The sequence below is a fragment of the Microtus oregoni genome, unplaced genomic scaffold (assembly GCF_018167655.1).
Source record: "Microtus oregoni isolate MIOR12 unplaced genomic scaffold, Mior012 000020F_ref0000438, whole genome shotgun sequence".
Lineage (NCBI taxonomy): Eukaryota > Metazoa > Chordata > Mammalia > Rodentia > Cricetidae > Microtus > Microtus oregoni.
This window is the reverse complement of record NW_024543079.1, coordinates 4,343,393-4,361,311: the sequence shown is the minus strand read 5'-3', so window position 1 is coordinate 4,361,311 and position 17,919 is coordinate 4,343,393. Positions and strand designations below refer to the sequence as shown.

The 17,919-nt window shown below is 49.9% G+C and overlaps 1 protein-coding gene across 3 annotated transcripts in view; it reads left to right on the top strand.

The window, feature by feature from the left end:
- Eya2 (EYA transcriptional coactivator and phosphatase 2) overlaps positions 1-17,919 on the top strand; it is a 156,627-nt gene that overhangs the window by 91,361 nt on the left and 47,347 nt on the right. For all 3 annotated transcript variants that reach the window (XM_041670428.1, XM_041670429.1, XM_041670427.1), the window contains 2 exons: positions 9,078-9,145; positions 11,608-11,785. In XM_041670428.1, the coding sequence (XP_041526362.1) occupies positions 9,078-9,145; positions 11,608-11,785 (246 nt within the window). The remainder of the gene's footprint in view (positions 1-9,077; positions 9,146-11,607; positions 11,786-17,919) is intronic.

Below are 17,919 nucleotides of genomic sequence, written 5' to 3'. Positions count from 1 at the left end.
GTCCACACTGGCTGCTTGTGACACACCCCTGTGACCAAGACAGGGACAAGAATGAGAAAACCCGGAGGGGGCCCCACCTCGGCGTCAGGGGAGGGGCCTGTCCTGCAGCCCCAGGAGCCTGGAATCTGCTTCACTGAAGCTCCAGCTGTTCACACTCAGTGTCAGGTGACCTGCCAGGCTGCTAAGCCCTCAGAGACGCGGTGCTACATGTTAGAACAGATGGGCCAGGGGTCTAGGCAGGCTCTGAAAGAGGCAACAGGGCCCAGATTCTGGTACAAGCCCAGCATAGAGCAGATCAAGAGAACACACCTTCCCTCTGGGAAGTGCTGGAATGTTTGAGTGTGAAATGGAGGTGCTAGATCACGCGTGCGTGTGCGTGTGTGTGCATGCGCTTTGGAATCTTCCCATGCCTCTGCTCCTTCAGCAAGGACAGTAGCCCCTACCTCAATGAACTCTACAAACAGGGAATAAGTTTGAAGCTCTGAAATTCCGGCAGCCTTGGATGCTACCTGTGAGCACCAGCAGGGAGTTAATTCTGTGACCTCATTTTCTTTTTATGAGTTCTCTCTGGCTGTGACTGAGGACTCAGGTGCTGGGAGTACTTATGATCCTCTGGGGCAGGGAACAGAAGACCAAGCAAAAGGGGCAGAGGCCTTCTGAAGATAGCAGGGCCCCCGCAGTGCACTTCTTGAACTGCTGTAGTCTCCCCGAGCAGATATCTGTAAGCCCTTTCTACTAAAGTCCTGCTAGGAAACATCTCAGGCTCTAAAAGACACCGAGACAGCTCATCTCTGCCTGGACCACACAAAAACAGGGCCTGGCTGGGTGCCAAATAAAATTTTACCTATACAAACAGGTGCCAAACCCGAGTGTGCCAGCTCCCAATGCCTACAGTATGTCAGCCAGGTCTGGAAAGCAGCCGTGGCTGCCACCAGTGCTGCCCCCAACAGTGAGTCATACCCAATGACCCAGAGGCAGGTGTGCGTTCCTGGCCTCTCACATGTGCGATGTGTAAGGGATAGGCAGTTGGCCAGTGTGGCGTGAAGTTAGGGTGGCATTAACGAGGTGACTCCAGGTCAGAGCATTCAAGGACTAGAATGGAACCCTTTCTCCCCTCTGACCGTGTTCAAGCCAGGGGACAGTCTCTTGGTAAATGTCTACTAGTTATACAAAAGAACAGAGCCCTCTGATATCCCCCAATCGACAGAGAGTATGAGTAATGAGTCCATGTATGTCATGAATAGCCACCTAGACTCAAGGGATGTTTGTTACTGTAGCTCACCACCCCCATCCTAACTGATCCCTGGGGACGTTTGTTACTGTAGCTCACCACCCCCTGTCCTAACTGATTCCTGGGGATGTTTGTTACTGTAGCCCACCACCCCCTGTCCTAACTGATCCCTGGGGATGCTTGTTACTGTAGCTCATCACTCCCTGTCCTAACTGATTCCTGGGGATGTTTGTTACTGTAGCTCACCATCCCCTGTCCTAACTGATACCTGGGGATGCTTGTTACTATAGCTCACCACTTTCTGTTCTAACCAATGCCCAGAGATGCTTGGTACTGCAGCTCACTGTCACTGCCTGCCTGATCCATTTGCATGGAAGGCAAAGGTGACAACTGGACATCACTAGTTCCCAAGGTGAGGAAGCCAGGCCCTGTCTAGTCTCTCCTGATCCTTTCTGACTCAGTCAGAAAGTGAGGCTGGGCCGGGTGGTGGTGGCGCATGCCTTTAATCCCAGCACTCGGGAGACAGAGGCAGGTGGATCTCTGTAAGTTCGAGGCCAGCCTGGTCTACAAGAGCTAGTTCTAGGACAGGCTCCAAAGCCACAGAGAAACCCTGTCTCGAAAAACAAAAAAAAAAAAAGAAAGAAAGAAAAAAAGAAAGAAAGAAAGAAAGAAAGAGTCTGGAAATCCCTGAGGGAGCTAGTATGTCTTCAACGTCTGCTAAATTCCAGCAAGTATTTGTTTTTAACAAAACAGACAAACCCCAGGTATGGGGACTTCAGCAGGCACCAGATTTAGCTAGGACTGAAAATGTTGCTTTGCTTGTGTTTCTCCTTTTTCTGTGTAATACTGAAGACAAATGGTCCTGATGCTGCAGTGTCAAGGTGGAGTTTTCTCCTTCATCTGTGAGTAAACTCCGTGACGATGTTATAGCTTTATAATGATACGCTTTACAGAAGTGTGAGTTCCTTTGACACTGACAGGAAGAAATGTGAAGTAAGATGAAACGGTATAGATTTGAGAATATGGTGACATTGTGAGGGTCCTGGGGACATATGAAGTGGGGACTTGGGAATCTGGTTGCGTCTTCCCTTCACAGACCTGAGGTAGGGGCTGGGAGAGAGCCATCCTCAACACGGCGTGACTCCGTTCTCCAGGGACCAAGTTTTGCCATTCAGAGCCTGGGTCATCCTTGGCCCTACGGTCCTGTCCTCACGGGAACTGGAAGAACGGTGTCATTCCTTTGGCCACTGTATTTCCTATAGAGAAGGACTACGGTGTGGCTGAAACAGTGTGAGTTTACACCTCTGTTCTCCACCAGCCAGGCGTCTACGGCGGAGGTGTCTCCGTTTGTCCCTGTCTGGCCCTGGTCTCTGGTAACTCCCAGTGCCTTTGACCCTGCAGACATTTCATGCCAGCTCATCTGTTACCCCAAACACCCTTCCTGGGGGTCAGCACCCAAGCTTTCCTGTTCTTACCGCACACCCTAGTCCCCATGGCCTCCTTTAACTTCATTAGCATCTTCCAAATGAGATCACGTTCATGGGTACCAGGGTTAGGATGTGAATCTGTCTTCTCGGGGGACACAAGCCAACCCCCAACATCCTCCTCTGGTGTTCTCTTGCTGAGCAGAAACAGGCAGAGTCCTGGACTATGCCCCTGAGACGCCCAGACTAAGCAGAAATCAAAACCACCCAGGCGAGAGGGGCTTCAGAGGCTGCCCAGGCCAGCAGCAGCTGGCTGTCATTCGTCTCGGTCTCAGGCAGCAGTAGCCCTGCTGTCCTGACCTGGCAAGTTCAGGCCAAGAGGCCGCGGTAGCCAGCGAAGGTCAGGGCGCCCTCCCTACAGGATAAATAGAGTGGGTCCCAGCCAACCCTTCCAGAGGCCACACAGTATCTCTTTCAAAGATCTCAAAACATCCAAGCAGACCGTAGCAAATTGACTTTATTGTTTTAAAACCAGCCCCTTCTAGCCGCCACCACTCCTCCCCTGCGGAAAAATTCATAATAAACGTCCCTGCAGTGTGCTCCTCTGTCCTCCTCTCTAATGTCAGCCCCGAGCCACCGTAATTCACGGTATGCCCTGATACTAGGCATTTATTTATCATTTCTCTGTCACCACTTTGATCACGCCACCACCCATCAGTGGCCAGTTTAGTACGAAATGAACACAGCCAACCCTGACTGGAGACACACAGGCACATTGGTCAGAGGACAACCTCATCCCAAGAAATGCTGTGTACCTCCTTAGAGACAGGGATTCTAACTGGTCTGGCATCACAGATTAGTGTAGATTGGCTGTTCAGTGAGCCGCAGGGATCCATCTGGCTTACACTCCCTCACTAAGTGTTAGAATCGTAAGCAGTGAGCTCCATACCTGGCTCGCCTCCTTCCTTCCTTCCTTCCTTCCTTCCTTCCTTTTTTCCTTCCTTTCTTCCTTTCTCCTTCCTTCTTTCCCTTTTCTTTATTCTTTCCTTCCTTTCTCTTTCTTTCTCCTTCCTTCCTTCCTTCCTTCCTTTCTCTTAATGCAGGTCTGGGGAATGGAACTCGAGTCCTATTTACACAGCTTGTATTTACTAACTGAGCCATCTCCTCAGGCCAACGGGTGCTTTTTGTTTGTTTCTGTTTTTGTTTTTGGAGACAGGGTTTCTCCACGTAGCCTTGGCTGTCTTTGAACTCACTCTGTAGACCATGCTGGCCTTGAACTCGGAGAGATCCACCTGCCTCTACTTCCACCTCCCGAATGCTGGGATTAAAGGTGTGCACCACCACCACCCGGCCCAAGGGATGCTTTTTGACAGAAGAATCTGGAATAACCTTTTCCAGTAGGATCACACTGTAGGAAGGTGTTTTGGTCAACACAGACAGCTGTGTGGTTTCACCCATGACACCCCACTGTAGAACTCAGCTCAGACGGGAATCAATAGTTCTGTAGCGATTCCTTTCGAAAAGGTTCTACAGTTTTGCATCTAGGATCTCACGATACCCAGGCAAGCAAGTTTGGGGGTTCAATATGGAGCCTCTGAGGCTACCCAACTTCTCTCCAGCTCTGTTCTTAGTAAGTCCCATGAGTAGCAGCCCCCATTCCCAGGGCCTCAGTTTCCACACTGTGAGATGCAGGTGACAGATGGTCTCCCTCATCACTGAGGACCCAGAGAGACAGGGATCAAACACAGGCCAGAGCTCAGCTCAGTGTAATAGCGTTTCCCTGGGTGCTTCACCTCAGATGATTGCTGGCTGTGGGCTACAGGACTCCGACCCTAGTCTTGGGTCCCCTCTCTGCATAACACGTCAGCAGGGTAAGTCTGGCTTGCTTCAACTTTCTGTGTTTCCCTATAGGCTATGTCTCTAGCTCTTCTGCCTTTTTCTGCCACTTTAAAGGCCCTTGTGGCCCCATGAAGCCCACCCAGATAATCCAGAACTGCCTCAATGAAGGTCAGCTGACAACTTCCATGCCATCTTCAACCTTAGTTTCCGTTGCTACGTAACCCATGCAGTCACAGGCTTCAGCAACAAGGACTGGTAGTGTAGGATGGGGATGGGTAGGGTGGGGGTTACTCTCTGATGACCACAGTTGTCACCCATCAAGTACTGAGCCATAGCAGCCACTGCAGCTGTGACCAAACAGATCAGCACTGCCCTGCCCTCTCACGGAGATCCGCCTGCCTCTGCCTCCTGAGTGCTGGGATTAAAGGAGTGAGCTGCCACCACCCGGCCTGCAGTCTACTTTTTAAAATATATTTATTTAATAAAAGTAGTGTCTCAGAGGCCAAAAGGGTCACAGAAAAACAGAGATGGGGGAGGGCTGAGAGGCTAGTGGGGCCAGAGACGGCCTGGTTGGGAAGGGATTTGAGCAAAAGGCAAAGGGCACCAGGTGAGTCTCATGGGGAGGTTCAGGGAAGGGCATTCCAGACAAGGAACAGCCCCTGGAAAGGTGGCATGTACTTGAGGGTTGAGGAGTGGCAGAGCCAGCATGGCCAGGACTAAGGAGGTGAGAGGTCAAGAGAAGCAGTGGGGCTGGATCCTGGATCAGGAGGACCCTATCTGCGCCTCCAAGGCGGCAGGCAGGGCTGGAGGATCTGAAGACAGCATCCCCGGTACTTTCCCAGGTCACGGAAGCAAGTGTTGTCATCTAAGAGGCTTGAGCTGACCCCAGATCATTTCTGTGTGGTTCTGGAGGCCGGAAGCATGTAGCAAGTTGTAAGAGGGTTCCACCTGGAAAACTACTCTGCTGATCCCTGCCCCACTCCCCCACCCCACTCTGCTGCCATGTTGGATTCCCATCAGGATCCCTGTATCTTTCTCTACCACTCTGGGGAACACTAGCCTGGTGTTAGGGCTCATACTTACCTGGCAACACACTTCCAAAGGCTGTTCTTTAGCCATGAATTTTAGGACACTGGGTACTTATATTTGGAATACACTGGCTGTGGAGAACAAAATTTCAGGCTCGGAAAAGGCATGCTAGAGGCCATTATGATATGGGAGAATCAGCGTCTTACATACTGTAAATGTAAACAAACCCTCCTACCTGCTGTTTGTAAAAGCTCTCTGTCAAGATCTTTTACAAAGACCTGCTTTTTTAATGTAATGTTATTTAGCTGCCTGGTAGGAGTATCCTGAGATATGTGTGTGAACCTCCCAAGGCTGACTGTGTATTTGGAAAACACACAAGCATCTTTAGCAATCCTAAAATAGAAACTTGTGAGCACCCATACAAAAGCAGAAAATGGCCTAAGAAAGTCTATGGCTTTCTGGGCTGTAGTCGGTATCTAGGACCCGGGATAGGTGATGTTTCTGGGGCTCCTCCTAACAACCTGATGTTTTTTTCTTCAGCCCTACCTTCCCTTCCACCCAGTTCTGTCCCTAGCGACCCTGGATACATTCCAGATACCTGTCACTCAGGCTAGAAGGATTTCTGTCTCTCCATTTGTAAATTTATTCTTACATTTATTTGTGTGCCTGTGGAGGTCAGAGGACAATTTGTAGGAGTCAGTTTTCTTTTTCCACCATGTGGGTCTGAGGATCAAACTCAGGCTCTCAGACTTGGCAGCAATCACCCTTCCAATCTAAACCATCTTGCTGGTCATCTTCCTTTATATTTTAATTCCCCCTCAGGTAGACCATGGCTCCTGAATATGGAGCACACTGGTGTGGACCTGGCCAGCAGATCCCTCTGCGTTAGGAAAAGGGACTGGGCAGCATTGATGAGGGGTTCTGCCCAGAGTTAGTCCACAAGCCTGTCTTCACGAAGCCCGGCACAGGTGTCTCGTTTGTAGGTGACAGCTAGATCACTTTAAAGTGGCCCCAAAGAACTACAGCAAGAAGTGACCAGTGCCGAGTGGCCAGCAGCTAGCTCAGCAGCTGGCAGGGGTGAGCCCTGCCTAGCCATTTCTCAGCCTGCCTTGCAGAACTGTGGCAGGGCCACACAGGTCCCCTGGGTGTGACAGCCAGCCCAGAGGGGGCATCTGCAGCCCTCCGTGGTGACCCCCAGTGTTGTTCCAGCCTTATTTATCTTACACTATTTATGTCAGTAATTAAAGGGCCCTGAAGGGCTGGGGTTAAGGGGAAGCTGGGTTCAACCCTGAAAGGACAGGTGTTTCCATAGCAACCGTCGCCATCTCATTAAAAAGAAGAAAGCCAGAGGGCAACAGGCCCAAGAAGGGACACTCAGAGTCACCAGCAGCTGGAGAAGCATGAATCATGACACTCTTATCAGATCAGCAAAAATTGGCCAGAGTTCCATACTGAATGCTGGGGGCAGGGCGGGGGAGGAGGGGCGGGTGTGGAGTATAAGGCAAGAACCCTTATACCAGGCAGCTCTCCCTGAGTGTGATGATGCACATGGCAGCCTTGTTAGGGGCCTCACACCCGTCTCCTCCTGGGCAGTTAGGACCAATGTGAGGACACACACAGCAGAGGACCAGGCCACTGCCAAGGCATAGATGATGCTCTCAGCAGTGAAGAGGTCAGAACCATTTGATGGCATGTGAAACCTGGGAAACGAATGGCACACACCAGACCTCATAGACCTGACACCTGTTACCTGAGTACCTGTGTGCGCCTGTACTAACAGGAACGTGTGTCCCTGTGGCCTGGATGTAGTTTGTCCCCAAAGGACTCCCATGTTGCTCCTCATGGTGCTGATGCTGGGAGGTCATAGGTCATGAGAACTCAGAAGGTGGTTCTTATGGGATCCCCAGATTAACTAGCTACAGGAGAGTCAGAAGAGCAAGCATGGGTCACACAGTTCTCTGCCCAGTGATATAATCTTTCATTTACACACACACACACACACACACACACACACACACTCAACCATGATGGCAGCTTGTCAAAAGCACCTTCCTCATCATCTGGTGGCCTGATCTTGCACTCTGGCCTCAGATTTTACTCAAACCTCTCTTCCATACAGAGTTGACCTGCCTCCAGCATTTCCTTATAGTAATAGAAAACAGAAGTAAAAAACACACTGTAAAACAGTTTCACACTAGAAACTAGTATTGATCCAAGATGTGCTGAGAGTCTGTTTGACATACTTGGCTTGGGAGGTGCACATTTCACACAGTTAGGAAGCCCATTTGGAAAGCAGTTGCTAACAGCAAGTAACAGATTGACAAAGGGCCTACTGTGTGTTAACAGCAGGTAACAGATTGACAAAGGACCCACTGTGTGCTGACAGCAGGTAACAGATTGACAAAGGACCCACTGTGTGCTGACAGCAGGTAACAGATTGACAAAGGACCCACTGTGTGCTCACAGCAGGTAACAGATTGACAAAGGACCCACTGTGTGCTGACAGCAGGTAACAGATTGACAAAGGACCCGCCGTGTGCTCGTGGCTATCAGAACCTGGGAGAAGCCATTGGAAGTACCTCACCCAGCCAAGTTTTGAATCTCTTCCTTCCTTTTGTCACTAATCGTCCCTTCCTTTGGACCATCCACACCCCCCCATTCTGGCTCTTGGGGTAGAACTTCTAGAACAAATCTGGGGTTCTCCATGGCTTGTGGATGCCTTTTTCCCCAGCGTGCCTGAAGGACAGGGTCTCTGGATGTAGATATCCGGGCTGGCAGCTTCTTGGTGAAAGAGCTTGGAGCTTGTGGTGCCGCTCTGGCCTCTGCTGGCCCCAGTGAGACCTGTGTTACACTGCAGGGCATCGTCTGCTACACCGCAGGATCCGTTTGCTTGAACTTGTGAATGAATAAAGATTCTCCCAGGAGCACAGCCTATCAGCTCTGTGACCCTGCACAAGTCAGAGTCCTCAGTCTGCCCTTCTCCACAGAGATGGTGATACACAAATGTATTTAATGCCCCTTGCTGTGCACTTTAAACTGGATAAAGTGGTATTATGTTCCATCATTTTTACCACAGTTTAGAAAAAAATAGTTGGGAACCAGCACTTGGGAGGTAGAGACAGGTGGATCTCTATGAATTCGAGGCCAGCCTGATCTACAAATGGAGTTTCAGGACAGCTAGGATTATACAGAGAAAACCTGTCTCAAAAACAAAGCAAAACAAACAAACAAACTTAGAGTTACCAGGATCAGCAAGATAGCTCACAGGTAAAAGCACTTACCACCAAGCCTGACACTATGCCCTAGAATAAAACAGCATTTTAGTAACCACAGTAAGCAGGGCTGACACGGCTGTGTGCAGGGTCACCTTTCCTGTTCTCCTTAACCCCTCAGAATGCATTCTTTTTCTTGTTTACTAAAGAAACCGAGGCCAGGGAGACTCGGCTCCAGTTCACAAGTCCTGCCCCCCACCCCAAGCCTGAGAAGCACATCTTTTGCTACTCCTGCCCCAAGCCCTCCCTGATGGGGTCCTAACCTGTCCTGTCCTCCTGCAGGCACCACAGGGCTCTACCAAGGCACCAACGGATTGACCAACACGACCGGATTTGGGAGCGTGCACCAGGTAGACATGGCGCTGCCAGTTCTCTTCTCGGTTCTTTCTCTTAATGGTCCCCTTAGCTCAAGGTGCACCACAGAGTCACCTCACATACACAGGTCCCACCAGAAATCTGGCCTCTCAGCCCTGCCTGGGTTTGGGGGGCAAGACTGTGCAAAAAAACCACCAGAAATAAAATGGCAAGATCCCCAAGATGTCAGGTCTGCTCTTACCTGAGCCCAAAGCATCTAGGAGCTCTTGAATGTGGGCTCTGAGTGCAGTGTGTGCTTTCTCTGGACCATAAGCCTCTCAAGGGGACAGCACATCCTTCTCCCTTTGCATCCAGTGGGGACGAGGGGCTTCAGCATTGCTTCGTGGGACGGGATGGTTTCCCTAGAGCCAGCTAAGAATTAGTCTAGAAAAGAGCTGGATGTGGGGGTGCACACCTGTAATTCAGCAATCAGGAGGGTGAGGCATGAGGACCAGGTGTTCAAAGGTCATTCTCAGCCAACCTGAGCTACATGAGACCTTGTCTCAGACAGCCAAAGAAAAAGTTATATGGGGTCGGGAGAGATGGCAGAAGACGGGGGTCTGGTTCTCGGGACCCACCTCAGGTGGCTCACCACTGCCTATAACTACAGCTCGAGGGAACCTGGCACCTTCTTCTGGTCTCCATGGGCTCTAGCATGCATGTGGCATATACCCATATACATTTTCCTTAAAGAATTAGCCTAAAGGGGCTGGAGAGATTGCTCAGTGGTTAAGAGCACTGGCTACTCTTTCAGAGGATGCTGGTTTGATTCCCAGCACCCACATGGCAGCTTACAGTGGTCTGTAACTCCAGTTCCAGCGGCTCCAAAGCCCTCACACAGACACACAGACATGAATGTAGGCAAAACATCAATACACACAAAATAAGAATAAATGAATCATTTCAAAAAGAAAGGAAGTTCATAGAGTTGGCTCAGAGGTTAAGAGCATTGTCTGCTCTTCCATAGGTCCTGAATTCAATTCCCAGCAACCACATGGTGGCTCACAGCCATCTGTAATGAGATCTGGTGCCCCCCTTTTGGCTATATATATAATTTATTATATAATATGTATAATAAATCAAAGAAAGAAAAGAAAAGAAAAGAATTGGCCTACTGGGAGGAGAGTGTGTAGCTCTGCCAGCATGCTTGAGGCCCTGGATCTGATCTCCAGGGCTTTGGGGGGTGACTTGCTAAAGGACCCTCTTATATAAACTTCCTGTAAATCTGAAATTCTTTCAAAACCAAAGGCCCATGTGTTTCTAACACACGAAAGTGCCAAGAGTGATTCTTAAGTCTAGGTATCTATCTGTTTCACTCTAAGACCCTGTCACAAGTTAAGACCCCAGAAATTCTGAGTTAGTGGATATGAACTGGGGCCTATGGCATAGAACTTTCTATGAGTGCCTTGTGGATAAATCACTGGCTGTTGGTGATCACTATAATGGTCATGGGGATCATGAGGATCATGGTGGCAGTGGTAATTACGATAACGGAGATGGTGATGTTGGTGGTGGTTATGATGAGTGATGGGATGATGGTGCTGATGGTGATCATGGTGGTGGTGATAATTACAGTGATGTGATGGAGACAGTGATGGTGGTAGAGGAGATGGTAATGATGGTGATGGAGATAGTGGTGGTGGTAGTGATGGTGATCATGGTGATAATGATAATGATGGTAGAGATGATAAAGACCATGTGCTGAGTGTTTGAAACAGCAATGGGTGCTCCTGGGACTGGGGGAAAACACCCTGTTGAACTTCATGCAGGCTGACTGGCATTTCCTAGTGAGGACTGTTCTGGACCCTCGATATTATAGGGGCTGCTGCACTCGCAACTTTTTCCTGAAATGTGTCCCACCCCCAGGTCTGTGCTCTCTTCCTGTTCCCACAAGGTCTTCGACGTTACTGTGAATGCTAGGCCCTTCTCATGCTGGAGACACAGCATTAGCCAAGAGACTGTCGAGGCCACACTCCTGTTCTTCAGGCCGCCCCCATCTTCAAACACTCAAATCCTTAAACTTGGGATTTCCTCTGTGTAGGGCAGGCAGAAGTACCAGGGAGCTTTGCTCTCCGTCCCCCAGCCCCACCTCCAGCCCCAGGAGCTGCTCAAGAGATGGCTAGACTCAGTGTGTTCATATCACCGCTCTTACCCCTTGGGAGAAGTAAGCGTGAGTGGGGATTCCCACCACCTCCGCCTTCCCAATCAAGTCATTCTGCCCACTCCTGTGACAGCTAACACAGGGCCGCCTGTTTCCACGCTGGCCTCGTCTCTCCTCCCCTTGAGTCTCCTCTCCTTTCAGCCTTCCCTACTTGCCCCTGGCTCTTGGGTCAGATTCCGTTTATGGGAAAACCAAATGGTAATGGTCTGGATGGTGGGTGTTTACTCTGAAGAGAAAGCCTGGCCTGCCAAGCCCGGCATCTCCTCACCCAACCCCTGTCTGTTTTTCTCTTGCCAGGATTACCCCTCCTACCCTGGCTTCCCGCAGAATCAGTACCCTCAGTATTTCAGCCCGTCCTACAACCCTCCCTATGTCCCCGCCAGCAGCCTCTGTGCCTCTCCCCTCTCCACGTCCACCTACGTCCTCCAGGAGGCTCCTCACAGTGTCCCCAACCAGACTTCTGAGTCATTGGCCGGTAAGTCCACTTACCTTTGCTCTCATCTGTGCCCATGGGCTGAGCTCCCGTGTGAAGGAGATTTGTGAGCTGTGGTCCAAAAGAAGCGCACGCTTGGATTGTTTTCTGTCGTCACCACCCTTGGTAACGTGCATTTATTAAGCACCTGCTGGTTTCCAGACACTCTTTAGTTTGAACAACTATAAATAAAGGGCTCTGGAGATGTTTTTTTAAAGATTGATTTATTTTTATTTTTTACAAGGATGTGTGTCTTGCCGGCATGAAACTGGAGCTACAGCTGGTTGTGATTCCATGTGTGTGCTGGGAACTGACCCCAGCATCTCTGTAAGAACAGCAAGTGCTTTTAGCCCCTGAGCCATCTCAGTGGGACAGTGTCCATTTGATCTTTATAGACCGGAATCAAACAGTCACATGGATACATTTCCAAATCAGAGTAGATTGCCACGATCCTCACAAGAAAGGAGCTTCTCAGCCCCACCCGCTTCCACACAGAGCGGTACAGATCTGAATAACAAGTCACTGACTAGTAACCGTGGTGCTGGGACTTGAACCCAGGCCCGCAGAGCTTCGTCTTCTGTGCCAAGCTAGCTACTCACTGGCCGTGTACAATTGAGATGCTTTCTAGAACACGCAGCGGGCAGGACTCGTAGGGGCTGGGGGAGCTAAACCACTGGCTCAGCTGTTCTTGCAGAGGGTTGGGTTTGTTCTCTGCACCCACCTGGGGTGGCTCACGACTGCCTGTAATCCCAGCCCCAGGAGGTCTAACACCATCTTCTGGACTCTGCGGGCACTGCACACACACACACACATATGAAATAAGATAAATCTGCCTGGGACTTACCCAGGGGTCCTCTGGTGTCTGTTCTCTCAGAGGAGGTTTGGCTGCCGTGACTCTCAGCTTTCCAGAACTTTTATACAGCCCTGAGGTACACTCATCTCTGAGACACCAAGACACCACAGTTTTAGGGAACCCCTGATTGCACAGGACTTAGGCTCCAGAAGATTGGAAAAAAAGAAAAAAAATCTCTTGTTAGGCAGGTGTAACTACAGGGTCAGGGGTCAGCCTAACTTCAGGGGTTCTGACAAATTGTTGAGTCTTGGCCTCCGATCTCAGGACTTCGTCCTGCTGGCTACACCACCAAAAAGAAAAGCCTCTCCCTTCTAGACACTTCTGCTAGAGCCCTAGAGTGCTCTCATTGGCCAGCTGAGTCCCATGTCAATCCGGCAGCCAGTCTCTGTGGCTTAGGTACAATACCAGAACAGAAGGTATGGGTCTGGGTCTTAGCCCACAGCTGGATCTAGCTAGAGTTTGGTCAGCCCTACCAGAGCCAACAGAGCAAGAGAAAGAGGGGTGGCCAAGGAAACCCAGAACCCCAGAGCCAAAAAGCAGAGGAGACACCCTTACCCCTGACCTGAGTCCCACCTCAGCTGAGAGCTACACAGCCCAGGCTGGTTTCAAACTTGCTATCCTCCTGCAGCGCTTCCCAACTGTTCCAAGAGGTTGCTGCCTGGACCAGGTGTCTCCAGATTCTTGTGTCTTTCTTCATAGAATTCATGAAGTGCATGCAAATAGCAAGCCACGGGGGTTTTATTCAGGGGCAAAGCAAAAGCCCAGAGTGGAAGCGTTGGGGGAATGGTGGGCCCCAGCAAGGTTGCTCAAGAGCCCTGGTTACCTCTGGGGTTTCCTTTTGTGGGTCGGGAGGAGGAGGAGATGGTTGCCAGGGGCAGAGTGTGGGTGATTTTCTGTTGTGACTGACAGGCCTGTATTACATAAACGTTGGTTTGCTGCAGATATCCTTTCCCATGATGCATCTGGCCTAATCATATGCATGCCCAGTCATGCATAGGCATAAGATGGTAAATAGAAGATTTTCACCAAAAAGGTCACTCAGAGGACAGTTTGCCTCATTGTGTGTACGACTAAAGCCAGTCCAGATTGGAGCAGCCCACTGCCCCCAGTTCCAGGATGTGTAGGGCCACAAAAGAGAGCCACTGAGGGGTTGCTAGGGAGTTACTAGGGGCTTTGAGGTGGAGTGACAGCTTGCTTTGTGTGTAGCTCAGGGCAGGAGAAAGTCCCAGTTGCTAAACTATTCTGCAAACCAGGTGTCTCACAGGTGCTGGGGGTCACAGGTGCAACCAGCCTAGAGTCTTGTTCTTTTGTTGTTTTGTTTTATTTGAGATAGGGTCTCATGTAGACCAGGCTATCCTACCTACATCAGTAGGTAGCCAGTGATGACCTTGAATTTCCCATGCTCCTGCCTCCCCATTCAGCCTTATTTTGCCTCTTTTCTGAGTCTCCTGGTGTTCTCAGGGTTGGTGGGAGCTTGGCAGCCCAATGTCATGTGGACATTCATTTCTAGCTGTTCCTCGCTAGTTAAGGGGTGGGAAAGAAGCAGTGGGGAGACCTCTCTTCCTGGGCTCTTGTTGTGGCTGTGGGTCCAGATCTGCGTTCCTTTCCCCTCCCTGAGGAGCTCTTCATCCCTGTCCCAAAAACAAATGGAGACACCTGGAGAAGCATCCCAAAGTCCGCTTTGGCAGGAGTGTGGGGCTTGACTGACTTTAATCTTTGTAGTCTCGCCCCAGAACATCTACTGAACACACAGTCCCTTCTCACTTAGCAACTTCAAAATCATTTTCTTTGGAAGAAGAACATGGATCCAGTAAGCTCCCCTCCCTGATCTCAGACTGTCTTTGGCATCCTGCTTCTCTGAATGTAGCCTCTGTGCACTGGTTTCAACAAAGGAGAGAAGCAAAGGGGCTGATGGGAAATCGAGACGGAGAGGAGCTACCGGCGGGAAGATGGGCCAGTGGATCCAGAACTCCAGGGTGGACCTGACTCATTGGGTGGTGCCCTTCCTGAGGATCTGAACCCTATCAGGAGCAAACACGGGACTCGTGTCTCAAGTGTCCCTTCATAGGGCCTATTCCTCGCTTATCCCTTGGCCCCAGCAATACTAAATACATGGCCTCAGGTATAAATAATAAATAATAATAGGTGCTTGGGATGGCTTTTACTGTGTCTCACAAGCTCATATAAAATGTAATGGCATCCCAGGGATGGAGTGGTTAAGAGCACTGGCTGCTCTTCCAGAAGACCTAGGTTCGGTTCCCACTACCCAAACTGTGGGTCACAGTTGTTAGTAACTCTAGTCCCAGGGGATCTGATGTCCTCTTCTGACCTCCGAGGGCACCAGGCACACACGTGATGCACAGATACACATACCGCCAAACATGCATGCACAAAGAATAAATAAATCTTAAAGTGTTTAGTCTGATGGCATCAATGACTGTCACCTCCAGCTGAGGTCCCTAGCCTCTTTCTCCCCAGTGTCTGTTACACAGGAAGAGCGTTTAGCCTGTGGGCACACATACGTGTGCACACATGTGCACAGACATGTATATGAACTTGCACACACATATATACTCATGCACATACATATGTGCACACAGAGATATTTAGTGTGTTCCACAAAACTCCACCTTTATTTCTGTCTAGGATGCCTGGTGTTCCCCAGGTACTCCAGTGGTCTGAGTGACAGATTCCACTGGCTTTCGGCCTTGCCAGGAAGGTCTCTGACTCCTCCCTCCCCACCCAGCCACATTGGAAGACGCACTGACAGGCATGAACATCTGTGCAGACCCAAGAGAGCAGGCACCACCGGTCATTGCTCAAGAACTCCTTTCCGTTGCTTAATGTGCTACAAATTACCCGGAAGAAGTTGGAAGGTTGTTTTTTAACTTATTAAACTACCTCCCTTAGCCAGTGAGAGAAGGCTAAACTCTCAAGAAGAGAGTTCAGGTTTTTCTGTGTAATCAGATGACACCTAACGAACTTAGAAATGCATGCTCCCTTTAACCCAACTATTCTACAACTAGGAATTTATCCTAAAGACAACTCTCACATAAATATAAACACTTAAGAAAAAGAATCCTTATTGCAATTAATATCAGAGCGTTAGAACCCAAGTTAGGTAAAAGGGGATGCATCCACCAGAGGCATACTACACAGCTCTGAAAAAGATGCGGGGATGTCTGGCTAAGTGGCCCTCTTTGGACTGCTCTGATAGGTAGACACAAGTAAAAGAACCACATGTGAAAACCCAGGCAGGGTGTCTCACTCACTCCTGAGATCTCAGCACTCAGGAGACTGAAGCAGGAGGATTGCCATGAGTTCAAGTCTGACCTGAGTTATATACTGAATTCCAGACCAGGCTGAACCACAGAGGGAGACTGTGTCTTACCTCACCCACATGGAAAAAAAGCAAAACAAGGCGTGAAATGTGTCCCCAGGATTTTCTTAAATGGAAATGTAGCTTGAAGTCCATGTTGCATAGAAATTTCTGGAAAGGTTCAAAGTTAGTGCTCATGGCCATTTTCTCTGGAAAAGAAGTCCGGGAATGTAGGATGGAAGGGAAAGACTGTGATAACAGACATCTGTAGGGCATGTCTCAGCAGCCGTGTGTCCCCTCCAGCAGCATCCAGGGTGTGTGGGAGAGAGACTCGCATTCTGGACCAGAAAGCAAGTTCCAGTTAAGTTAGCATTCAAGGCAGGAAATCCATCCTCTGGCAGCATGGAATTAAATCAGTAATAAATAACAAATCCTTCTGGAAATTTCTCAAACGGTTTTACACTTACAATGCACTTCTACGTAATTTGGAGGTCAAAGAAGAAATCAAAAAGAAATTTAAAAGTCCTTTGAATCAAATGAAAATAAAAACACAGCATTTCAAAATTTATGGGATTCATTAAAACAGCAAAGGGAAAATTTTAACAGTGAGCGGCTGTTTAGAAAAGAATAAAAGAGACTATACAAAGATGGAGGCATTGGCAGCCCCCACGGGGCTGCGGGATGCTCCGAGGAGCCTGAGAAACCCATGGAGACTTTGAGGAGAGACGCGGCAATGGAGGGTGAGCCTGCAGAGGGCATAGTATCTCCGGAACAACTTTTAAAAGGCGGGTCTTATGGGAAGATGCTTTAAACAGTGGTTTCATGGAACTGGAAGAACAGATAGAAGAAGGATGGAGCAGCACGCTCAGAAGAGAGACATGGAACTAGGGATGCGGTGGCAGCAACAGGGGTGGGAGCACGGTGGACAAAGGACTATGTTACCACCACCGGCCTGCTTTGCCCCATCCACACAACAAGATATCTGAGGTGAAGAATGGTTCATTTTCTGGATTAAGTCTCCTTAGGTCTCCTGGAAAGACCTCCATGGTGTATGCTGCCACCACCAGCCATATTGATGTCTGTGCTACTTGCTGTCAGAGGCCATGCTGACATCTGTGACCTGTGCTGTGTCTGGAGGCCATGCTGAGATCTGTGACCTGTGCTGTGTCTGGAGGCTGTGCTGATGTCTGTGATCTACACTGTGTCTGGAGGCCATGCTGAGATCTGTGACCTGTGCTGTGGTTGGAGGCCATCCTGATGTCTGTGGTCTACACTGCGTCTGGAGGCCATGCTGATGTCTGTGACCTGTGCTGTGGTTGGAGGCCATGCTGATGTCTGTGATCTGTGCTGTGTCTGGAGGCCGTGCTGATGTCTGTGGTCTACACTGTGTCTGGAGGCCGTGCTGATGTCTGTGGTCTACACTGCGTCTGGAGGCCATGCTGAGATCTGTGACCTGTGCTGTGGTTGGAGGCCACGCTGATGTCTGTGATCTGTGCTGTGTCTGGAGGCCGTGCTGATGTCTGTGGTCTACACTGTGTCTGGAGGCCGTGCTGATGTCTGTGGTCTACACTGTGTCTGGAGGCCATGCTGATGTCTGTGATCTGTGCTGTGTCTGGAGGCCGTGCTGATGTCTGTGGTCTACATTGTGTCTGGAGGCCATGCTGATGTCTGTGATCTGTGCTGTGTCTGGAGGCCGTGCTGATGTCTGTGATCTGTGCTGTGTCTGGAGGCCGTGCTGATGTCTGTGGTCTACACTGTGTCTGGAGGCCATGCTGATGTCTGTGATCTGTGCTGTGTCTGGAGGCCGTGCTGATGTCTGTAATCTGTGCTGTGTCTGGAGGCCATGCTGATGTTTGTGATCTGTGCTGTGGGTGGAGGCCATGCTGACATCCTGGTGCTGGAAACCATATGGAAGTCCATGATCCATGTTGTCACCGGCTGCTATAGGCATGGAAGCTTCTTTTA